Below are 24,984 nucleotides of genomic sequence, written 5' to 3'. Positions count from 1 at the left end.
CCAAGCATATGGCATTTTCTCTATTTTCATATTACTTCTGAAAAGGTTCTGTGAGTTACCAGCAATGTCTAAGTTGGCCAGGTTTAATGTCCTCTCGCTTAGCTGTAGAGATTGTCTTTGTTGTGGTGAAGACTCTCGAGCCAGATTGCTTAAGTTTGCACCCTAGCCCTACCACCATACCAGCTGTGTGGCCTTGGGCCAGTTACTTACCCTCTCTGTGTCTCACTCTCCTTATCTATTACATGGGGATAATAAAAGTAATTACCCCATAGGGTTGTTGGGGAAGATTAATGTCTTAATATAGTCAATCCTTATTATTCACGGGTTCCCTAAATATGAATTCACCTACTCACGAAAATTTATTCGTAAATTTTAAATATTTACAGTGCTTTTGTGGTCATTTAAAGACAAGTGCAGAGTGGCAAAAAATTTTGGTTGCCCAATACACACGTTCCCAGCTGTGGTAGAACAAGGGAATACTCCACCTTCTTATTTTAGCTCTTACCCCATAAGTATACTGAGTGCCGTGTCTTCCACATTTTTATGCTTTTTGTTGGTGATTTTGCTGTTTAAACTGGCCACCAGGCATGGTGCTGAAGTGCTCTCTAGTGTTCCTAAATGTAAGAAGGCTATGATGTCTCTTAAGGGAGAAAAAACATGTGTTAGAGGAGCTTCCCTCAGGCCTGAGTTACAGAGTGCTGGTGTGTGAGTTCCATGTCAATGTCTCAACTATGTATCAAATTAGGTGCCTTTAAAAAGAAACACACACACAGCAGGGTTCTGTATTGATCATTTGGTGAAAATGTTATGAGAGGCTCACAGGAACCAAATCCTGTATTTTCCCCTAGGAACAAAGTTTCAGTATTCACTAACTCCATGTTTGTGGTGACTTCATAAAATAAAACTACTGCGAATAACAAGAACCAACTACCGTATCTGTACCGCAGGTAGAACAGAGTCTGGCACCTCATACACACCCTTGATGTGATTACTGTTTCTATTATTTTTTAAAATTTGCATTTTGCTAGGTTGACAGGAACTTATTTAAAGGGGATGCACCCTGGTTGCCACGCGGGTTGGTTGTCTGTGTTTCTTCTTGTGCAGAAATAAAGCTAGTTGATGTGGGGTGCACAGAGGTGGTTGTAGAGACAGGGATTTGGTGTCCGATGGGAGTGGTTCTCTTGGGGCTGGTGAGGATGCTGCACGCTGTTTATGGTACTGACAATATCAGGAGTTGGGAAAGGATCAAGCCTGAGGTGTAAAGTTGGGTTTTCGAGAAAACTTGAACTAGAGGTCCAGCCATGTTCACGGCAAGACCCTTTTAGCCAAAAGGTGATAATCATATCATTAATCTTAAATTAAAGCCTGCCTTGATATATGCTTTCATTGCATCAGAATATAAACTGATGACATTTGAGATATCAGGGGTGAGCTTTTGAGAACACGTTTATTTACTGAAGCAAAAAGTCAGTCTGCCCGGTCGGACGAAGGATGTTTTATGATTTGTAGATGTTCTCTGAACTCTCTTGCAAAGGCTTAGAACCTAAGACCCTTAGACCCATGTTTTGTTATGCCCTGGAGAAGGTGCCGTTATCCACACGAGGTGGAGATGCATGAAGTTGGGGTCATCCCAGGAGGCCCAGGCTGTGTGGTAATTGCGCTCACACACGCCTGCTTTCTGTCTTCGGCCACCGCGGAGAGAGGAATGACTTGCGCCTGCGTTGTTGCTAATGTGCGTTTGAGCCTCAGAACGAAAGCAGAAACACCCCTGCAGGGCCTGAAACAGTCTCCCCCTTGCTGCTTCTCTGTGTGTGTAATGGGCCTCTTAGAGGCTGTTTGTCGATGAACAGCTGGGCACCGCCACCCGGCCTCCGATTAGAGACGCTTTGCCCATCAGAGGCGCAGTTCTCTCCCCATGTGGGCCTGGGTGGCGGCCCAGGCTCACATAACAAGGAGCAAGTGATTGTTTCTCTTCCAGGGTGTTAAAGCATCTGAAAACCAAGGACCCCATGCAACTGAGACTGGAGCACTTGGAGCAGGGCTTCTCTGTCTACGTCAACGGGGCCAATTCGGAGCTGAAGACGTCCCCCCGGAAAGCTGTCCACTCTGACTTCACCAGGAGTGCTTCACACGCCGAGGGGACACACAGTGAGCATGGGTCACCTGGGCGCAGTGGAGCTACGTCCCATGCCCTGAAACTTACCAGCAAATAACTAGTTAACCTGTTCAAGTTAACTCTACCCACTTTGCCAGAAAGAGAGCAGGGGGCACCTGGGTGGCTCAGTGGGTTAAGCAGCCGACTCGGGATTTCAGCTCAGGTCATGGTCTCAGGGTCGTGAGATTGAGCCCTGTGTTGGGCTCTGCACTGGATGAGGAGACTGCTTGAGATTCTCTCCCTCTGCCCCTCCCCTGCTGGCATGCACGTGCGCGTTCTTTCTTTCTCTAAAAAAAAAAGAGGGAGCAGGAGTGTGAGAAAGAAAGAGAAATTCCTTTTTATTCCTTTTAAAACTTAGCCTTGGGGCGCCTGGGTGGCTCAGATGGTTAAGCGTCTGCCTTCGGCTCAGGTCATCATCCCAGAGTCCTGGGATCGAGTCCCGCATCGGGCTCCCTTCTCCTTGGGAGCCTGCTTCTCCCTCTGCCTCTCTCTCTCTCTCTCTCTGTCTCTCATGAATAAATAAATAAAATCTTTAAAAAAATAAAAAATAAAAAAATAATAAATAAATAAATAAAACTTAGCCTTGGCCTCCATTACCCCAGGGCAAAGGTGGCCAGAGCAGTAAATTCCTGGCTTTTCCATTTCACGGTGCTAGTAATTGAAGGAAATGTCTAGAATAATTTAAATTATACCCGATTTTCACTGGATCTGTCTTCACTTTAGTACCCAACCCTGTGTGATATTTGACTCCACAGTTCATGTCTGAATGTAGTTAATCCATACTTCACAGACTTTAGACCGGTCCCATGTGTCCTGTACTAAAAGCTCAGAGAGTCTGTGAAGTTGGAATAGGAGCACCCCACCCAGCGGCTGGCTCCAAAAATGACCTGGCGGGAAAGTGAATGAAATGGCTGAGCACACGGGGTTGGGTCCCAATTTGGCCATGTTACTTTGTCTCTCCGGGCCTTTCTTTCCTCATCTGTCACTTGGGACTGACGAGGGCACCCATCCCTAGGGCACCAGAGTGCCCTTGAAGGCAGACTGCTTTGTCTGAGGACCCGGCCTGCTACCAAGTGGCGGGAAGAGCATTTGGAATGAGGCAGAGCTGGGTTTCTGCCACTCTCTAGCTTTGAGACCTCTGGCAGTCGGGTCCTCTCTGACCCTCAGTCTCCGCTTCTATGAGATGGGAATAATTAAGCCCACCTTGCCGGCTTGCCAGAAAGGTTAAATGACATAAGAAATGTAAAATGCCCATCGCACAATAATCTTGATTCGTGTTGTTCTCATTCATTGCCTTATAGGTATGGGGAATATCCCAAGCCGTAATAGACAGCAAAAGTCAAAACAACGAGGAGATAAAAGGAGAAAGTAATGTCCCCAAACCTTCACCTAGGAGAGTCACTGCTGTCCAGCTTAGAGTTTAGCATGAGCTTCCTAGCCCTCCAGGGCAACGAGGGAAGTGGGATGATTCTCTTAGCTCTCAGGGAGGAGGAGTCGGGCCAACCTGCTGCTAGTTGGGACAAGCAGGCCTTTCCTGGTGCAGGTTTCAAGGAGGTGCAGTTAGCAGGCGTCTCTGTACTTGGGCCCCCAGCAGTACCTTAACTCATTCAACAAATAACCCTCCCTTCTGTCTTCTTCTACACAAATGATGGCCTGTACTGCACACGGTGTGTACCCTGCTTCCCTATCTCAGAGACTGTTCCTTTTGTATATAGACCTGCCGGTTCAGCTGTGACTTACTCCTCCCCCTTCCCTTTCTCCTGGGCATTTGGCCTGTTTTCTAATGCCCCGCTGCTACAAACAGGACTCGCTTTGCATACGAGACTTTGGGCACGGGGTGTGCATTTTAGATGGAAGTCACGCATCTTCCTTGGGTGTGAACTTGTCACGGCTGCCTCGCTGAGTCTCTTTCCCTCACCCCTGGTGCAGATTACGGACGGAGAACCCTGTTGCGAGAAGCAGAGGAAGCTTTAAGACGGAGTTCACGGACAGCCCCCAGCAAAGTCCAGCGCCGAGGATGGCACCAGGTCTGGAAACCCTGGGCAGTGTAGAGACATACGGCCCTAGCTCGTGCTTCAGAACAAGGAGCAGGGTTCTTATGGAAACAGAAACATAATCCGAGCACTGGGAATCCCTGTGGGCAGTGGTGGGTCTGGCTGGGCACCGCACTGGTGTCCTCTCTGCATGTAGTGTTGGCCCCTGGAAGGTAGAGGAGTCTGGGGACCTCCCGCCCCCTCTGTATGGCATGATCCTCCCCTCCAGATGGGGGATGGGGCCACCCCAGCACAGACTCACAGCCCCGTGGTGATGACTCATTTATACAGCTGTCTTTTACTGAGCACCTACTATGTGCCAGGCACGTTCTTCGATGCCAGGGATGCAGTGGGTGAATGAGACCAAGCCCCTGCCCCACAGACCTGAGATGCCACTTCAGGGTGCTTCAGCAGCTTGTGGTTTTGAGTGCCAACCAGGTACGAGATGCGGGCTGAGTTCCCGCGTGACTCCTCTCCTCTGTCCTCACAGCACACCTGTAGGGCAAGTTCCAAATTTCTTCCTATTTTAAAGAAGCCAAGGAGATGAGTGCTCAGAAAAGCCAAGTGAGCTCTCCGAGGCCAACCACTAAGAAGTGACAGCAGCAGGACTCAAGCCCAGATCTTTGTTCCAAGTGCCGTATTCTTGCCCGTATAGTCCTTACCTTGCGGCTACTCATATCTTGTCTGGGATCAGTGGGTCTCAACCCCCTCAGCGCATTCACATCACCTGGGGAGCCCCATCCCCAGAGATTCTGACTCACTTGGTCTGAAATGAGGCTTAAGCAATGGTGTGTAATCCTTTTTAATCCTGTGGTCACCCAGATTTGGATTGATTTTTTGCCCTGTGCCGTATGTGTGGGTCTGTAGGAAATATTTCTGCAAGCTTTATTGGCCGTCTTTGCAATAACCCTGTAGGTCTATTACTGTCCTCATTGTACCTTTGATGAAACTGAGGCCCAGAGAGATAAGCTGACTTTCTCAGAGTCACAGAGCTACTAGGGAGGTTTGAACCCTGGACCTGTGACCACCAAACCCATTGGTCTTCCCTACCTTTGTGGGTCTGTGATGAAGTAACTGAGGGTGTTCCTGGCCAGCTAGCTGACTCCCACAGCCTTATCTTAGTGCAGGTGAGCAAGGCCTACAGGGCACACAGCCTAGAGGCCTCCTTTTGTCCCCGGCAATGAATGTTAATTTCTCATTAAGGAGGCCTTTCTCCACTTCCCACTTCAGACCCTCCTAGTTGTTTCGAGTGCCTTCTATTATCAGGAGCCATATTTGCATCTTAGACTGTGACTTCACAGCTGGCCCCAGAGCCTGTGCAATTTAAAAGACTTGGCCTAAGATTAATTAGCATCCCTCCCCAGCCTCTCCCTGCGGTCCCACACTTCACAGGGCCTAATCATGGCTAATTTCCTGGCTTCCTGATGCCATGAAGACTGTAATTGTCCTTCTGCACTGTATCAGTCAGGGGTCAGTCAGTGCCTGACAGTAGAGACCACTCAGGCTGTTTTAATCAGAGATGAACGGAGCGCAGGGAAGTGGGTGCTTGCAAGATCTCTGGGCGGCAAAAGAGGAGGGGTCCTGAGCTGGGGGCCTCCAGGAATGGCACCCAGCCTTCCAGGAAATCTGCTACCTAGGACAGGGTGGGGAGGGTGGAGGGTCAGCATCAGGGACCATCCAGGAAGCAGGTGACCACCGCCACAACCCTTGGCCTCCGATGACACCGTGCCTGCGAGAGCAGCACTGCCCATAGCCTGTGCGGCCAGGCTGGGACGCTTGAAAACCCATCGCCTCGGCCACTGTGCCCAGCACAGAATCGGCCACCGTGTGTCCCCTTCTTTCCACCTCACTTCTGCTCTCCCTGCTTGTAGGAGGCCATCTGATGGGCTGTAGCTAGCTCACTTCCAGAACGTCCACAGAAAGGGCATCTGGGAAACACAGACTGGCTTTCTGGCCTCTACTGAACACAAAGTCATCCTAGGAATAAAGTAGAAGGGGTTCTGGGGGGTCAGCCCCCCCCCACTACTGCACGGACTCTGCTCCACCCACATGCCATGTTTTGGGGACCACCCCCTCTCGATACGGATAAACCATGGAGCATTCAGTAGTGGTGAGAGGACTAGAAGCCATGTCCCAAAAGAAATTATCCTTTATTTATTTATTTATTTTAAAGATTTTATTTTTATTTATTTGACAGAGAGAGACACAGCAAGAGAGGGAACACAGCAGGGGGAGTGGGAGAGGGAGAAGCAGGCTTCCCGCAGAGCAGGGAGCCCAATGTGGGGCTCGATCCCAGGACCCTGGAATCATGACCTGAGCCGAAGGCAGACGCTTAACGACTGAGCTACCCAGGCACCCCTCATCCTTTATTTTTAATTTAGCAAGCATTTATTACCCCAGGCCAGGCACTGTGTGAGGCTCTGGGGTTAGAAGCAAACAATCACATAAGGCTTGGTTCCTGCCCTTGCAGCCCCAGCTGTGAAGATGGGGGGTAGGGGGCACTGTCCCGCCCACAAGGAAGATGTGACAACCGGTCCAAGCATAAGGAGGACTGGCCTGCCGGACTTCCAAGTAAGCAGCTTGAGGCCTGTGGGCTGAACTTGTCCCCCGGAGAATGTTTTTTGGACTCACACGGTTTAAAAAAGACTTAGTCACTCGCTAACATTTAAATTCAAAAGTTTTTCTGTATTTTTAAAATGCTCGATTCCGACTTCCCTGGAAAAATGGAAAGAGCTGGCCGTCCTGCTGGGCTTCGCCTCCCCACGAGGCAGCCATTCGCAGAGTGCGGCCCCGTCAGGCCGGGTACACGTGCTCCCGTTTGCCACAGTCCGCACCACTCCCTTTAGAGCCCCCGAGCCGAGGCCAAGTGGCGGCTGTAGCCTGTCATTGTGCTTGGGCTGCTCTTTCCCTCCCACCTGCTGGCTTCCCGCCTCTCCATTTCCCGCCTGGCCCACTGGGGCCTTTGAACCTGTGGCCCCTGGAAAGACAGGAATGGGCTTTGGAGTCAGACAAGCTCCTTCCTAGCTGTGTGTCCTGGAGCTGGCGGTGGGACCTGTCTGAGCCTTGAGTCCATCATCAGTCAGACCTCCCAGGGCTGCCAGGAGGGAGTGCGTGCTCGGTGTGTGGTTTGTCAGCAGGGGCTGTCCGCTGCTTTGGGGAGGGGCACCTGGCGGCCGGGGACAGACGAGCCCAGAGAGATGAGTGAGGGCACCGACTCAGGAACCCAGAGGCCACAGATCCAAGCCTGGGCTCCACCACTATCCAGTAGCACGGCCAGGAGAAGCCGCTCAGCGTCTGGTGGCTGCTTCCTCATCTGCAAGTGGGGTTAGGAGTGGCACCTGCCCAGTAGGGCAGTTAACGAGGACCGTGGAGCCTGACCTGACAGCTGGGGAGGAGCAGAGCCAGCCCCACAAAGGTCTGACGGGAGTCTCCCAGCAGAGGGCACGGTGGGGCGGCAGGAAGCCGGGTCAGGCTGAAGGGACCCTGGGGTGGCCAGTGTGCAGGGACGGAGACAGTGAGTGCGGGGTCAGGGGTCACAGGTCAGAGGGGGCAGATCACACAGTGCCTGGAAGCCCCCAGGAAGAAGTTTGGATTTCATTTTATTTATTTTTTTTTTTTTAAGATTTTATTTATTTGCGAGAGAGAGAATGAGAGACAGAGAGCATGAGAGGGAGGAGGGTCAGAGGGAGAAGCAGACTCCCTGCTGAGCAGGGAGCCTGATGTGGGACTCGATCCCGGGACTCCAGGATCATGACCTGAGCCGAAGGCAGTCGCTTAACCAACTGAGCCACCCAGGCGCCCTGGATTTCATTTTAAATGTGAGGAATCTTCTGGAGGGTTTTCAATAGGAGAGTTACGTGTTTGGGCTCATGTTTTAGGAAGATCCCTGGTGGCCGCATGCCAAAGGATGCCCATAGGGCCAAGTGGCTGCAGGAGGACCAGGCAGGAGACTTTGAAGCAGGGCTCCCCCCCCCATCCCTGCCATGAGCCTAATGCAGCCTTTGTCTCTTTGTCCCCCAGCCTCCACCTCACAGCTCTGTCCCTGGCCCCCAGAGCCCCCTGATCATCTCAGCTTCCTCGACCCATCCCGGGGTGTCATCTCCCCAGTCTTTTAGTATTCGTTTGTGGAAATTGTCCAGGAGAGAGACCATCTGAATCAGTTGGTCAGCCTGGACCAGATGCCCGCTCCCGCCTTGCTAGGCTGTGACCAGAAGCGAAAAGCCTGCCTGCCCCGGAGCTGTTCCCTGAGCAAGGCCTGGAACCCCAGCTTCTGATCCAGGACAATAGATAGACCCGATGTACCAATTGCACTGTTGCCAGGAGGAAGAGGGACTGATTGGGTTTCCTTTGACCCCAACAAGTGGAGCTAAGTACGAAGTTTCTCCCTGGTAGAAAGTACCCAGGGACAGGTTTTGGGGTGCATAGAATAGGAAGGAAGGCTGTCTCGACCTCACTTTTTTGGGTGGGCTCCACTGTCCTTGGAGGCAGCCAGAGGTAGGCAGTGGTCAAGGTGGCAGAATCCCCAGTGGCCAGTGGTGGCCAGTTCTCAAAAGCCACTCCGTCAGGAGAGGTCCCACCTCCTGGTCCCAGTCCTGGGGCTGCTCCTGTATGGCTGTGCCCAGCAGGAGGGACAGGTGGGGGCCACAGAGGCACTTGGTGTTTTGGTACTGACCACGGCCAGGTCAGCAGGGGACACAGAGGTCACAGTGCCCAGGGAGCCCCAAAGTCCCAGCCCACCCCTGGCCAGCACTGCTCCCTCGCCGTGGCCTCCCTGCACTCTTCAGCGGGCCGGCTTGCCAGTTTTTCTGAGTGTTGCCCTAAACTCCCCTGGGTCACATGTCCCCTTCCCAGTGACCAGGACCAATACCTTTGCCTCTTCCAGTAGAATAAGTTCCCTTCTTAGGGTCTTGTCCAGCAACTAGGAAGCACTTTCCGGTAGAGATGCCCCTGACAGAAGGGGCTTCCCCAGGCTCACAGGCCCAAGGATCCCTGCTCCAGAAGGTCACAGAGTCATCCAAATACTGGCCCAGAGCCTGACCTGGAAAACCCTTCTTGGGACTCTCCAATTGTGGGAGAGCCAAGGAGGTGGATGACGGCGCAATGTTGGCTTCCGAGCTATTGCCTGCGCCATGGACTGGGCTGGAGGTGATAAATGGGCTCTTGTTGGTACTGTCCTTTATCCACCACCACTTCTGAGCCTCAGATTTTTCTCCTGCTATCAGTGGATTAAGATTTATGGCTTCCTCAGCCTTGTAATACTTGGGTGGACAGCGGCCTAATCAACAGAGCCGTCGTTTACCAAAATGCTGTCAGATTTGATGAACGTCATCGGCTCTTAGCATTAAATTGGTGGTGAAGGGATTGGCCTTTCAGCAATTTACTGTGGGGTGGGCTTTCCTTAAAGGCCCAGAAAGCAAGTTCATTGCAATTTAAAGCAAAGGCTTTGCTTTCACTCTACTGCTGTATCCGGTTTCCTGTTGTGGGCCAGGCAGCTGAAGCACCCCCAGGAAAGTTCACGAGTACAAATGTGAAGCCCTTTCCTTTGTTTTCCTATTTCTGAGTTTTGAAAAACCCTGCCGTGAGGACAATGAATGAAACAACCCATAAAGCATCGGCTTTTACAGCAACCTTGCATGACGCAGACTGTCAGAGTGTTGAGCGCTATTATTTATAAGAGATCAGACAAATCCGGGAAGAACATATCAAATAAGGTAGATTTACTCCCCACCCCAAACCTGCCTGTCAGGATCGTCAGAGCTCTCTTACTTCTAGAGGGAGCTACTTACGTACTGCACAACCTGAACAACCATACAGGGCAACCCCTAGCCTTGATCTTTCTAGTCTACAGTAGCTTGAACACACATCTCTTAGAACACTTTGCTAAGGGGGCGGCAGATACACACAGATAACTCTGGGCACAGCCTTGGGCTGAGTGTGGCTGAGGACAAAAGCTGGCCGTGGGCCGGCAGACTGGAACATGGGTGTTCGGGGATCAGGGCTTTTAAATCCTGTCCTGGTATGTGGGTGATACTGCAGGGGTCTATCCAGTCTGGGTGCTGCAAGTGGGCAGGAGAGAGCAGCCACTTACAAACACCCACTCCAGGTAAAGCAGCGTGCCAAGCGGGGAGCCAGCCAGGAGCTCGGGCATCATCCTTGCAAGCATGTGAAGGTGGGAGGCAGGGAGCGGGCGCCTCCTGGGGGCTGGGCTGGAACCTGCCAGCCTCGTGCTCCTATTGGGAGGTGGGCGTCTTCATGTGGGTGAGGCGGCTCCCCATCTCCTCCAGTGGTGGCAGAGGCGCCTCCCTGGGGCTGGGGTAGGAGAGCAGGCCAGATGGAAGACTATTTATTCCCCTCTCCAGCACCCACTCAGCATTTAAAACTCTTTCTGGACCACATTAATCTTGTCAAATGTTGCTTCCTAAACATGTTCTTCTGTTGTGTGTGCTGTGTGAACTCCCCGAGGCCAGGCCATCGGTGGTTACATTTTTTGCTGCCTTGACATGCTTCCAGAACCGTGTATGCAGTCAGGATTCAGAAAGGACTTGTTGATTATACATGCCCTCATGCCTACTGCAAACCCATCTCCTGACCTTTGGGCAAGGCAAGCAATTGTGCCAAACTCCCAGGAAGGGCGAGGAACACTTCTGGGGAGGGGGGGGATGGGAAAGCAGCAGTGGAGAGAGACATACCTGGGCTCTCCTTCTTGAACCCTGGAGGTCTTTCTCGTATTTATCATTCAGATCAGACCCGGAGAGCTGCATTAATGCCAGCTCTTTCACTTGCCCGTGGGAATTCCTAGTTCAGGCATGGCTGGATCCAGGCGCTCAGACAGTGTAGCCGGGCTCGTTCTCCATCTCTCAACTCTGCTTTTCCCCATGCTGCTCTGCGTGGTACCAAGGTGGCCACCATCAGCTCCCACCTTACGTTCTGTCAGCCTACTATTGCATCTCTTTGGCTTCCCTGAACCAGTCATCTAGTCACTCCGGGCCCGCAGGATCTAGCGCTCAGTTTGGCTGGGCCTGTCATATGCTCCAGCCACCCGTGGACTCAGTTCCACATGAACACTTGGATTGGGGGTGGGGAGGGAGGGAGAGGATTTCCCCCCAAAAATCAGGGTGCTTTTGCCCAAAGATCACAAAACGGCAGCACCCACCACAAAACTTAGGCTCATGCTACTCAAACTTCAGTGTGCGTGTATGTCACCGGGGCTCTTGTGAAAATGCAGATTCTGATTCCTAGCTCTAAGACAGGGCTTGAAATTCAGCATTTCTCACAAATTCCCCAGGAGAAGCCGAGGCTGCTGGTGCACGGACCGGCTGTACATGCAGTAGTGAGGTCCTAGTCCAAGCCTTCCCTTTCTAGCTAAAGGAACAGAGAACTATGGAGGGGCCAGGCTGTGCCTCATGCCCAGTGCCCCTCCCTACATGCCCCTGCCCCTTCCCCCTCCTCTCTCCCTCCCCCTCGCCCTCTTTCCAGCCCTTCCTCCTTCTCTCTCTGTCTGTCTCTCTCATTTCAGCATTTGGACGCTATTAAATGGTTCCTGAGGAGGAGGGGGGAGCCCGCCCTCCCCAGAGTTACGGTAGAAAAATCTTTCTTGGAGATGAACTTCAAAGCCCTTACAGCTTCATCCTGGCCCAAGGCAAGAAGACTCTCCGGAGTCTCCTGGCCTATTCCACGTACAGCTTCCCCTCCATACACCCTGCAGCCGCCCTCCAAAATGCTCTGAGAGCAAGCTGACACAGCCTGGGAGGCAGCGGGGCCACACTTGGAGTCAGAGCATGGGGGGCATGGCCAAGTGACGGATGGCCCTAGGGAAGGAAAAATGTGGGGCGCCTGGGTGGCTCAGTCGTTAAGCGTCTGCCTTCGGCTCGGATCATGATCTCAGGGTCCTGGGATCGAGCCCAGCATCTGGCTCCCTGCTCGGTGGGAAGCCTTCTTCTCCCTCTCCCACTCCCCCTGCTTGTGTTCCCTCTCTCGCTGTGTGTCTCTCTGTCAAATAAATAAAATCTTTGAAAAAAAAAAAAAAAGAAAGAAAAATGTCCCGAGCACCTTCCTTCTGCCCCTCTGCCTGCTCCCTGTTCTCCGACAGGGGGCTCCCCACCTGCCTTTTCCAGCCTCTCTTTTTCTTTACTCTCTCTTGCCAAGATCTTTTTCTCGAATGATCTATAGCCATGCCCCTGCCTACTTTTTTGAGTGTTTGATATTCTCAGGAAATTCCTTGATTTCCCTCTCTTCTCCCCAAAGGCCACGGTAGCCGAGGCTGGGCACATTTCTTCTTCACATGCCCATTGGGGGCAGTACAGTGGGGCAGTTTAGTACTGGGGTCAGTGGGCAAACTCCAGCTCATGGGCCGAATCTGGCCACAGCCTATTCTTGTAAATAAAGTGTTTTGGGGACCCAGCCATGCCCGTTTACTTAGGCAATATCTGTGGCTGCTTTCGAGCTACAATGGGACGGTTCAGTACTGTGACGGAGACCATATGGCTGGCAAAACCGAAAATACTTTCTTTTTACAGGAAATGTTGACCCATCCCTGGTTTAAAGCAAGGCCTCTGGAGCTGTCCTGCTGGGGTTCAGATCTAAGCTCTGCGGCTTCCTAGTTGTGTGATCTTGGGCCAGAGGCATGGAGCCTGGTGCCTCGGTTTCCCCCTCAGATTGCTATAGGACTAAGTGAGCATCTAAAGCACTAGGAGTAACACTAGTGTGAAAGTGCTGATGGGGGCGGGGGGCGGCGTGACTGTGGTGGAGAAAGGTGTTCAGTCCTAACCAGGGAGAGGCCTGCAGGGCAGTAAGGTTCGGCATCATGTCCTTCATCATCAAGATAACCGCTAAGTTCACCAAGCTTGTGGGGACGCAGAGTCTTACAGGGGTGGAGCGTTCTAACCCAGGACACGAGGAGAAAGGCAGGGTCTAAATCTCTGTCCCTTGGAGGGGTAATGCATTCAGTACACATGGCGTGGCCGACCTCTTCCTTGTCTCCGGAGCCGGGCCTCCCTAGAGCGAGGCCCAGAGCAGAAACTTTAAGGAGGCCCTCGCTCTTGGATTTGTGCCCCGTCTTAAATGTGGTGCCTCGCTGATGCCCCCCTGGCCCCAGCTCTGAGAAGTCGGGAGGAAAAAAGGACCCCCAGGGTCTCCTAAACTCATTGGATCACAAAGCCAATTTGGGGAAGTTTATCACCCACTAACATTCTACTGCTAAGGTATTTCAACCGAAAAAGTTGCTTTAAAAAAATTCCACTGAACATGCTTTGTGCAGTAGGAACCAGTAAAGACTTCTGAGCAGAGGTGGCGGGATGCGTCGGGCTGGCCCTTCCGAGCCGATGCCGGGCCAGCGTGCCTCGTAGCGTGACTGCTGGGGGACAGGGACATGCCACCTCGCGGTCAGCCCCCTAAGAAGCTCACCCCTCAGAGGAATCGAGATGCTTGTTCCATTGTGTCTGAAACAGCCTCCTTTTGTCTAGAAATCGGTGCAAATCAGAACGGAAGCTGGCCCGCGGCTCCACATCGAGCCTCCTCTGGACTATTCTGAAGATTCTGAGGCATGTGGAGATGAGACCGCCAAGGCACAGGGTGCTTCTGGGGACCGTCCACAGGTAGGACTGGGCCTCAGCTCGTGTTACAATGGCTCTCGGGGTGCGTTGTGACCGTCCTTCCTTATGCCCCTGAGTTCTTTCACTCCGACATTCATCTCCCACACTCTAGTGAGCGCCCAGACCACGGGCTAGATGCTCTGCTAGGGCCCCCGGAGTCCAGGTATCAGTAAGGCTGGTGTCTGACCCCAGAGAGGCAACAGCATAGGATCCCTCTACCACAGGAGGGAGCTGAGGGGTGGGGCAGGGTGTGGTGGGCCCAGGAGAGAGGGTATCCAGGAAGGCTTCCTAGAGGAAGTGACATTTGCCAGGGTCCTAAAACCTGGGTGAGAGTGTGGAGCAAGGAGGGAAGGGGAGGTGGGCAGAGCTGATATTTAGCTGAAACCTGATGGGAAAAGCATTGCAGGCAGAGGGAACAGCATGCACAGATGCCGTGAGGCTGGACTTGTTGAAGGAGCACACTGTAGGCCCAATGTGAGCCCCAGAGGGAGTGTGGGATGAGGTGAGGTTGGAAGGGCAGTGGGGCAGACCAGGAGGTGCACAATGAGCCTGGCAAGGGGTGAGCGTGGGTGGTTGGATTTTATTCCAAGGTCGTTGCTTTTATACATAGAATGAGCGCATAGATTGTCTCCATGGCTATGTAGAAGCAAAATTACTGGGACGCAGCAGGACAAAGTCAGGCCCCTAAGCCAGCCCCTGCCCCATTCGCCAGGCGTGTGTTCCGCTGTGGCCCCAGGCTGCAGATGCAACAGCCTCCATCAAAGAACAAAGTCTTGCTTCTGTATCAAAAACCTGCCTTTAAGAAATGCACATGACTCATAAAATCCGTGCGAACAGTGATCAGGGAACATTCCTCTGTGGTGTTGCCTGTTTGTATGTCCTTCTTGGCACATAAAAGAAGGACAGGTAAGGAGCAAAGGGTCACTTTGGTTCACATCCTGGCTACAAAAGTCTGAAAGTAAATTGGAAATTCTGTCTTCCTGGAAGAGAAAAAAAAAAAAAAAAAGCCCTTTTGTTTTTATAGAATAACCCAATGACCTTGTTTCTTACCCAGTCCCTAGAAATGGGATTTTACAATAGGCAAAGTTGTAGTGTGGACTTTATTGCCTTTAACACCCACCTCCCACACAACACACACACACACACACACACATACACACGCTTCTGAATCAACAGAATGGTCCCTGCTCAGGATCTGAGCACATGTCTGTGCAAATAGCCGTCAGTCTCCCTTCGTTTGGGAGGCTGGTCTGCGGCCAACTTCAGTCTGTTACAGTCCCAGCCATGCCCCCTGTCAGAGAACGTGTGCACGTCCTTCATGTAGGAAGTGGGGTAGTTCCCTCGTCTCCTTTGGCCATTTGGTACCCCCACCCCCATTAAATGAACATATAGTCCTTCCTTGGCAAGCTCCCCAGCTTCCTGCAGCACCAGACAACCTGCCCCTCACGAGCTATGAAAGCTTCCATTAGCATTCCCGTATGCACGCGTGCTCTGAATCCTTATCGCCCTGCCCTGCCAACACTTCATTTTCTCTACCGTGAGTGCTTGATTGTATTTCTTTCTTTCCTTTCCCTCCCCATCTTGAGGGGGCACTCCGTAAGTCTTCACAGTCAATTTTCCCTTGGAGTTATTTCCTGCTAAGTGAAAGAGTAAAATGGTGACGCTAGTTTTCGGCCAAGGCAGAAGCCGTAAGAGATGCAATCTGAACGAGAGAGAGGGGAAAAAAAGGCATGTGGCTAAATATACTCAGCCACCTCACACTGTTTGCAAGTGCAGCTCTGAAATGGAGCAAAAGGAAATGCATGCCTGCGTGTGTACTTTTCATCTGACCTTCACTGTTGAAACACACCAGCCTGTCTGCCTTCAATCATACCCTTAGTGATCTTCAATTTCTTGGTGGCTCTGAGTTCACAGACCCGCATGCTGCAGGCATGCTCTGTTGGCCCCCAGCCCATTGACGTGCATGGGGCTTTTGAAAGAATTACTAGCTGACATTTAAGAATCAGGAGATTCCGTGTCAAAATGTGAACTGGGAGCTTGTCTTGAAGAGCCCGAACATTCGGGGCCCCATTCTTACATGACAGCAGCAGCTGGACCTGAGGAGCAGCCGCCCCGGGAGACAGGTGTGTGCACTGCGTGGCCCACGGTCCCCGCTCCAGATCCCGGGCCCTGTTCTATACACTGAGGATAAAACAGACAGTAGGCAATGGGGCTTATCAGAGAAATGGCAAAGGGCTGGAGAAAGACGGGCAGGGGCTTCTCGTTGATGAGATGCTCCGTGCGCAGTTCCCGAGAAAGCCAGGGAGTGAGGCATGTGGGGAAGAGCATGCCGGGCACAGGAGCAGCAGGTGCGGAGGCCCCGAGGCGGGAGGACAGGGGGACGCCAGTGTGTTTGGGCGCTGGGTGAGCAAGCGGGCAAGGAAAAGAGGTGAGGCCGAGGCTCAGATGGCCCAGGGCTTTGAGGCTGTAGTAATGGCGAGGGATTCTGTTCTGAGTCAGGGGGGAAGCCACTGTAGGGTTTTGAGCAGCTCAGGAACTTGGATGAAAACAGGGTGCCTCTTTCCAGAGAGTTCTGCCAAAGAGCCAGGTCTCAGTCATGTTGGGCTTTGTGTTGCAGAGCATAACAGGGCTCCATTTATGTATCAGGAATGAAACAGTGCACACTCTTTTCTATTAGTAAGATGTGTTTTTTTTTCCCCTGATAATGCGCAGTCTATATAAAGAATTCAATTGATAACAAAGAAAATAAAAGTCTTTTCATAATCCCACTGCCCCAGAGATCATAGATGGGTATATCCGTTCATAATATAGATTTCTTGTATTCATTTTATGTATGTGTTGATTATATCCAAGAGGAGGTGGTGGATCTGGAATGTTCCAGTCCTGGCCCCTTCCCAGTGAGTGGTAGTCCGCGAGTTTAGTTATCGGCTCTGAGCTTTCCCTCCACTGTGTGGACCCTGGAGTGGGGTAAACTGGTTATTTGCCCACAATTACCGTTCAGTGTTTTCAAGTCTTTGTTACTGGCTGACACGTGGCAACAACTAAACACCTGTCACAAGCTGTGTCCCCAGCAGCTCTGCCCCCTGTGGACTCTGCCGAGGCCCACGACGGCTCACCCACCTAGGGGTACGGTGGAAATTCTATTGTGCCATCGCTGGCCGCCCCACTGGTCCCCAGCAGGGCCCCGCAGCAAATCCCTTCAGTCCCCCTTCAGTAATTTCAATGGTGAGGCTTAAAAAATGAAGGATCGTTTTTAGGGCCGTCCCATTGCTTGGGTACTTCTGTTTTAAGATGACCTTATAAATAACTTCCCAGTGAGTACTGTTTTTTCCTTGACTTTTTTTAAGATTGTATTTATTTATTTGAGGAGGGGGCAGAGGGGATGGGAGAGAGAGAGAATCTCAAGCAGACTCAGCACTGAGCGTGGAGTCGGATGCGGGGCTCGATCCCACGACCCTGAGATCATGACCTAAGCCGAAACCATGGGTCAGACGCTTAATTGACAGAGCCACCCAGGTGCCCCTCCCTTATTTCTTATTGTTACTTTCCCAAAGATGGGATTATATACCATCCACTCTATTTGATAACCCCACCTTTTTTATTCAGCAAGATGTGGTGGCCATACCTCCCTGCCGGTCGTCACTCGGTCCTCACTGAGCCAGTGTTTAGGTGGGTGGTGGCCCGATTTTAAATCCCAGTCTGCTTACTTTCTCTGGGCCTGCAGTGGTGTGGGTGAGGCAGGGATGAGTTTGACCAGATCCGCTTTGGGAGCGGGAGCAGAGAAGGAGGAGGAGGTAAGGAGGGAGACGGGAGGCCTGGAGACCAACAGAGAGGACGAGGGACCAGCAATCTTCAGGGACGTAAGTTGCTTTTCCTGTGCCCATTCTCTCTGCTTGCCCCTAGGGTACCAAGTCTTCTGCCGACACCACGCCCTGTGATTTTCATTTCACCATTCTGGATGCCCACGGATGCCCTGACCCTGCAAGCAATACAGACAAAGAAAGGATCCTCTTAACTATTCAGGATGTGATGGTAAGATGGATTTCAGCCTCATAACCCCACAAAGGGCCAGGGTCTCTGCCAGAGCCAAGCAGTTGGGCGGGAGGTTGAGCCCCACGAGAGCATCTTCATTTACACCTGGGAAGATGGCGCAGGTCACACAGCAGGATTTGGCTTTCACCAAAACCTTGGACCCACCCACTACATTTAAAACAATACACATGAGATTTGACTTGATGCTATTTTTTTTAAACATAGTAGAAGCTCATATTAAGTGAGCACTTACTAAGTGCTATGCACTGTGTTGAGTATGTTACACCCATTCCTGCATTAACCCTTTGAGTTAAATGCTAGGTATTTTCTTTTTTTTTTAAGATTTTATTTATTTATTTATTTTTTTTTTAAAAGATTTTATTTATTTATTTGACAGAGAAAGACACAGTGAGAGAGGGAACACAAGCAGGGGGAGTGGGAGAGGGAGAAGCAGACTCCCTGTCGAGCAGGGATCCCGATGCGGGACTCAATCCAGGGACTCCAGGATCATGACCTGAGCCGAAGGCAGTCGCTTAACCAACTGAGCCACCCAGGCGCCCAAGATTTTATTTATTTATTTGAGAGAGAGAGAGAGTGAGAGAGCACGAGTGGGGGAAGGGGCAGAGGGAGAGGGAGAAGCAGACTCCCCACTGAGCAGGGAGCCCAATGTGGGACTCCATCCCCGTACCCTGGGATTATGACCTGAGCCAAAGGCAGATGCTAAACTGACTGAGCCATCCAGGCGCCCAAGTGCTAGGTATTTTCATTCTCATTTTGTAGTTTGGGGAAACTAAGAAGTAGAGAAAGGATGTGGCTCTCCCAGGCCTCAGAGAAACCCAGACTGGAAACCCAGACCCCGTGACTCCTTATTTCTTGCAGTTAATGATTATAGGCTGGGAATTGTGCCGAGCTGCTTTTGCTCCCCAGAGTGCCCAGTTCTCTGTAGGGGCACAGTCTGTGGTGAATGTGATTGATAATGCCTGGAAACAAGGTGCTGAGAGGTGGCCATCTATCAGTTTTGCTTAGGATCCAAAAGACCTCTCCTCAGGGAACCCAGAGCTGGGGACATTGATGAAAAATTTGGGAAATTGGGAAAAATGAAATCCAATGAGGAAACAACCAGACAAAGCCAAATTGAGCGACTGTCTGCAAAACAGCTGGCCTGGCGTCTTCAGAACTATCAGTGGTATGAAAAAGGCTATTCCAGATAAAAGAGGCTAACAAGATGCCACAGTTTTAGGCCACATGAGATCCTTGCCAGGGGCAGAGGGGTGGTAATTGCCCTAAGTGTAAGGATGGTTTGGGGAAATTAACAAATTTGAAAATTCACTATGTCAGATAACAATATTGTATCGATGTTAAATTTCCTGAATTCGATAATTATATTGTGTTTATGTAAGAGAAGGTCTTTGTTCGCAGGTCTTCCGAGAATTGGTGAAGAACCGATGAATGTAGGTGCAGGGTTTTTGGGTATTCATTATACCCTTCCATTATACTACTCTGATATGTTTTCTGTGGGTTTTACCTTTTTTTCAAAATAAAAAGTTTTTTTTTTTTAAGCTATCACATTAAGGAGATACTCTGCTTCAATAGAGCTAAGCATCAGCAAAGAAAGAAAAAGTTTAAAAGGAGACCTAGTTGAAAAAGCTTAGTAGGATTGTATTGATGTTAATTTTGTGATTGTGCTATTGTGCTTTAATTATGCAGGGTGTTATCATGGGGGAAACTGGGTGAAGGGTACATGGTATCTCTCTCTGTTGTTTCATACACATAGCATACGAAATCTACAGTACACACAACGTAAAAAGTAAAAGCTAACTAAATAAATCAAACACAAATGCACAGGTCCTACCTTCCAGAGGCTCAGATTCTGATCCTGGGTTTGGGTTCAGGCATGGTGTTTTTTGTTGTTGTTGTTTCAAGCACCAAAATACATGACTGTATTTTGCAGCAATGTTTGAGAACCACAGTATTAAGAAAAGAGCTGTGGATCTCAAAATTTGATATGCATAAGAATCACTTAGGATATTTGTTTGAAATACGTATTTTAAATCTCATTTTTTAAGCTAATGGAATTTGTATATAGGAGATAGCATAGTTTTTAACATAAGAATTCTCAGTGATTCTGAATCAGAAGGCCTAAAGATTTCAGTTTACCTCATATGGAAGGGAAGTTTTGGAGATAATTTGGACTTTGTGGGTTAGATCTGGGGACTATAAAAGAAAGGAATTTTAAAATTCAAAGTTAAAATCTCTTCTTCATCATACAAAATTAAGATAACTGTAAAGTAAAAAACAAAATAAAACAACAACAAAAATCCAAGAGGTTTACAAAAGCCAGAAAGGGATGGGAGAAAGCACCGCCCTTGTCTTCAAAACCATATCCTGTCCTTCCAGAAACTCAGATGACAGAGGATATTAGTTAAAATAATAAATGAAAGACACAAAACCATAACAGCTCCTGATGGCATCTCCTCTATTACAGATCAATTTCTATCCAGAAATTGACCATTAGTATCAAGGAACGACTAAATTATGTTTTAAGAAGACACGAAAGTCCAAATATATTTTAGAAATATTTTCTTTCTTTCTCTTTTTAAAGATTTTATTTATTATTTGACAGAGAGAAAGAGTGGGTGCATGTGCAAGAAAGAGAGCACAAGCGGGGTGGGGAGGGGCAGACAGAGAGGGAGAAGCAGGCTCCCCACTTAGCAGGGAGCCTGACGTGGGGCTCGATCCCAGGACTCTGGGATCATAACTTGAGCTGAAAGCAGATGCTTAACTGACTGCCTTCGGCTCAGGTCGTGATCCCAGGGTCCTGGGATCGAGCCTCACATTGGGCTCCCCACTCCATGGGAAGCCTGCTTCTCCCTCTCCCACTCCCCCTGCTTGTGTTCCCTCTCTCACTGTGTCTCTCTCTGTCAAATAAATAAATAAAATCTTTTTAAAAAATTTAAAAAAAAAGAAAATGAATATGAATGCTTCATATTTGATTTTTCTCACTTTACTCACATTCAAAATATGTACTGTATGGTGACTAACATAACATAATAAAAAAAAACCAAAATATGTTTCAAACTGGAAAAAAAACAATTCAGAGAAAATAGGGGCATGTAGGAGAGGATTTATTAGTTATGACTTGAAAAAATTAAGCTGGATTTCAAGATAAGAGTAGAAATACAGTGATGAATAAAAGTAGGTGTGGCCAGCGGGGAGGTCCTGGACCCCGGACTGTGAGGGCCAGCTTCAGCTCACAGATGTGTCTCGTTGGCTGGCTCGTGTTGTGCTGGGGTCATCATTGTTCCTGCTGTACTTTATTTTAATTCCAGTATTGCTAAATGCAGTGTAAAAACAGCTTCAGGTGTACAATATGGTGATTCCACAATTCTGTACATGACTCAGCGCTCAGCATGATAAATGTACTCTTAATCCCCATCACCTGTGCCCCCCACTTACCCCCCTTCTGGTGACCAGCTGTTTTTCTCTATAGTTAAGAGTCAGCTTCTTGGTTTGTTTCTCTTTTTTTTCTTCTTTGTTTTGTTTCTTAAATTCCACATATGAGTGAAATCATATGGTATTTGTCTTCCACTCACTTATTTTACTTAGCGTAAGACTCTCTAGCTCCATCCATGTTGTTGCAAATGACAGGATTTCATTCTTTTTATGGCTGAATAATATTCCATTGTATATATGTATGCCACAACATCTTTAGCCATCTATCATCGGACACTTGGGCTGCCTCCATAATTTGGCTATTATAAATAATGCTGTAATAAACATGGGGGTGCATGTATCTTTTTGAGTGAGTGTTTTCATATTCTTTGGGTAAATACCCAATAGTGGAATTACTGGATCATATGGTAATTCTATTTTTAGTTTTTTGAGGAACCTCCATCCTGGTTGTACCAGTTTGTGTTCCCTAGTGCACGAGGGTTCCTTTTTCTCCACATCCTTGCCAACACCTGTTGTTTCTTGTGTTTTTTATATTAGCCATTCTGACAGGTGTGAGGTGATATCTCATTGTGGTTTTGATTTACCTTTCCCTGATGAGGAGTGATGTTGAGCATCTTTTCATGTGCCTGTCGGCCATCTGGAAGTCTTCTTTGGAGAAATGTCTGTCCATGTCTTCTGCCCATTTTTTAATTGGATCATTTGGGTTTTTTCAATGTTGTGTAAGTTCTTTACATTTTGGTTTTTTTTGTTTTTAGTGTTTTATTTATTTATTTTGACAGAGAGAGAGAGACAGCGAGAGGGAACACAAGCAGGGGGAGGGGAGTGGGAGAGGGAGAAGCAGGCTTCCCGTGGAGTGGGGAGTCCCAACACAGGGTTCGATCCCAGGACCCTGGGATCATGACCTGAGCTGAAGGCAGACACTTAACAACTGAGCCACCCAGGCGCCCCTGCTCTTTACATTTTGGATACTAACCCTTGCAGATATCTTCTCCCTTTCAGTACACTGTCTTTTCGTTTTGCTGATTGTTTCCTTTGCTGTGCAGAAGCTGTTCGTTTTTAAAAAAAAGATTTATTTAATAGGGAGAGAGCAAGCAGGGGGAAGGGCAGAGGGAGAGGGAGACAAGCAGACTCCCCGCTTTTTGGGGAGCTGGATGCGGAGCTTGCTCCCAGGACCCTGAGACCATGACCTGAGCCGAACTCAAGAGTCAGCCGCTCAACCTACTGAGCCACCCAGTTTTATGGTTGTTTTTGTAGTTCTCTGTTCCTTTCTTCTCTTGCTCTTTTCTCACTGTTTGCAGGCTTTCTTTAGTGATATACTTGGATTCCTTTCTCTTTATTTTTTGCATATCTATTACTGGTTTTTGATTTGTGGTTACCATTAGGTTTGTATGTAACATCTTATGCATACAGCAGTCTATATCATAAAGTTGATCGCAGCTTAAGTTTGAACCCATTCTTTACTCCTCTCCTCTCCCCAGCATTTTAGGTACATGGTGTACTTTACATTCTCTTATTTTGTGAATCCCTTGACTGATTTTTTTTTTTTAAAGATTTTATTTATTTGAGAGAGAGAGAATGAGAGACAGAGAGCACGAGAGGGAAGAGGGTCAGAGGGAGAAGCAGACCCCCTGCCAAGCAGGGAGCCCGATGCGGGACTCGATCCCGGGGCTCCAGGATCATGACCTGAGCTGAAGGCAGTCACTCAACCAACTGAGCCACCCAGGCGCCCCCCTTGACTGATTTTTATAGATATACTTAATTTTACTGCTTTTGTGGCTCCTACTTTTCTGACTCCTACTTATGGTCTTTCTTTTCCACTCAAAGAGTCCCCTTTAACATTTTTCGTAAGGCTGGCTTAGTGGTCATGAATTTCTTTAACTTTTCTTTAGGAAACTCTTTATCTCTCCTTCTATTATGAATGGTAGCCTTGCTGGATAGAATGTTCTTGGTTGCAGATTTTGTTTTGTTTTGTGTTGAGCACTTTGAATATATCCTGCCACTCCCAGCCCTACTAAAGTCTGTACTGAGAAATCCACTGAAAGCCTTTTGCGGTTTCCCTTGTATATGACTATTTTCTCTTGTTGCTTTTAAAATTCTCTCTTTATCACTACTTTTTGCTATTTTAATTACTGTATGTCTTGATGTGAACCTCACTGAGTTGATTTTGTTGGGTGCTCTCTGTGCCTCCTGGATCTGGATGTCTGTTTCCTTCCCCAGACTCGAGAAGTTTTCAGCTATTATTTCTTCAAATAAATTTTCTCTCTCTTGTTCTGGGATCCCTATAATACAAATGTTATTATGCTTGATGGTGTTACTGAGTTCCCTTAATCTATTTTCATTTTCTTTTTCCTTTTTTTTTTTTTTAAAGAGAGAGTGCACATGAATGGGGGTGGAGAGGGGCAGAGGGAGGGGGAGAGAGGATCTTAAGCCTCCTTAAGACTAGGCATGGAGGGGCACCTGGGTGGCTCAGTCGTTAAGCGTCTGCCTTCGGCTCAGGTCATGATCCCAGGGTCCTGGGATCGAGCCCCGCATCAGGCTCCCTGCTCGTGGGAAGCCTGCTTCTACCTCTCCCACTCCCCCTGCTTGTGTTCCTGCTCTCGCTATCTCTGTCAAATAAATAAATAAAATCTTTAAAAAAAAAAAAAAAGTCTAGGCATGGAGCCTGATATGGGTCTCCATCCCAGGACTCTGAGATCATGACCTGAGCTGAAATCAAGAGTCATCGGCTTAACCGACTTAGCCTCCCTGGTGCCCCTATTTTCATTTTTTATTACTATTTTTTCTCTCTCCTGTTCAACTTGATTGCTTTCCATTACTCTGACATCCAGGTCACTGATCTGTTCTCCTTCCTCTAGCCTACTATTCATTCCTTTTAGTGTATTTTTCATTTAAGTTATTGCATTCTTCCTGTCTGATTAGTTCACTTTTATGTTTTCTGTCTCTTCTTTGAGTCTCACTGAAGTCTTCCACTCTTAAGTCCAGTAAGTATCTTTAGGATTTTAAATTCTCTATCAGGTATATTACTTTAGGTCCCATTCTTTCATTTGGGACATCTTCTGTCTCCTCATTTTGTCTAACTCTCTGTGTCTCCTTCTATGTGTTAGGAAAGTCAGCTCCATCTCCTGGTCTTGAAACTAGTGGCCTTGTGAAGAAGAGATCCTATGGTGGCCTGCGGTCAATGTCCCATTTTCCAGAACCTGAGGGGTGTCTCCTATGTGTGTTGCATGTGCCCAGCTGTTGTAGCTGAGCCAGTATTCCTGTCAGTCCAGTCATCTGCAGCGGCTCTCTTGGCCTGTTTAAGGCAGTGTTTAGTCCCTGTGTTGTTAATGGGCCAGTCTGAGTCGAGTCAGACCAGGCATATATGCTAGACCGGGCATACTGCTAGAGATCCAGTAGCACCAAACTGTAGGATGCTTTCCCTGTGTTGTCCCCCGAGAATCTTTTGTTGGTGGGCGGGGCCTGCAGTCAGACCAGATATCTGCCCCCAGCCCACAGCTGGAGCCACAGTTGGACTGGTATATGTAGTTATCTTCTCCTCTCCCCAGGGCAAGAGTCACTTTTAGTGGTACTGGCCCCTGATGCAGCTGCCTGCACACTGCCAGGCTTGGGGCACCACTTTGGATGGGCTCCAGCCAAGGGCATATTGGAGGGGGTGTGTCCGCCGGAGAACTTGGGGGCAGGCACACTGTTAGCAAGCCAGGTAGAAATTGTTGGTGCGGGC

The 24,984-nt window shown here is 49.2% G+C and overlaps 1 protein-coding gene across 8 annotated transcripts in view; it reads left to right on the top strand.

Annotated features, from left to right (window-relative positions):
- The window catches only part of KATNIP (katanin interacting protein), a 183,871-nt gene that overhangs the window by 55,575 nt on the left and 103,312 nt on the right, over positions 1–24,984 (top strand). For 7 of the 8 annotated variants that reach the window (XR_014145280.1, XR_014145281.1, XM_081819792.1 and 4 more), the window contains 4 exons: positions 1,979–2,148; positions 4,085–4,182; positions 13,650–13,781; positions 17,682–17,810. Coding sequence is in view for 6 of the 8 variants with exons in the window: in XM_081819792.1 (XP_081675918.1) it covers positions 1,979–2,148; positions 4,085–4,182; positions 13,650–13,781; positions 17,682–17,810 (529 nt within the window). In the remaining 2 variants the exon portion in view is untranslated. Of the gene's footprint in view, positions 1–1,978; positions 2,149–4,084; positions 4,183–13,649; positions 13,782–17,681; positions 17,811–24,984 lie in introns of those variants that run through there. The other variant, XM_081819795.1, reaches the window with a different exon arrangement.

Source organism: Leptonychotes weddellii, chromosome 5 (genome assembly GCF_054177405.1).
Source record: "Leptonychotes weddellii isolate Sample4059 chromosome 5, ASM5417740v2, whole genome shotgun sequence".
Classification (NCBI taxonomy): Eukaryota; Metazoa; Chordata; class Mammalia; order Carnivora; family Phocidae; genus Leptonychotes; species Leptonychotes weddellii.
This window is presented reverse-complemented; position numbering and strand designations above follow the sequence as displayed.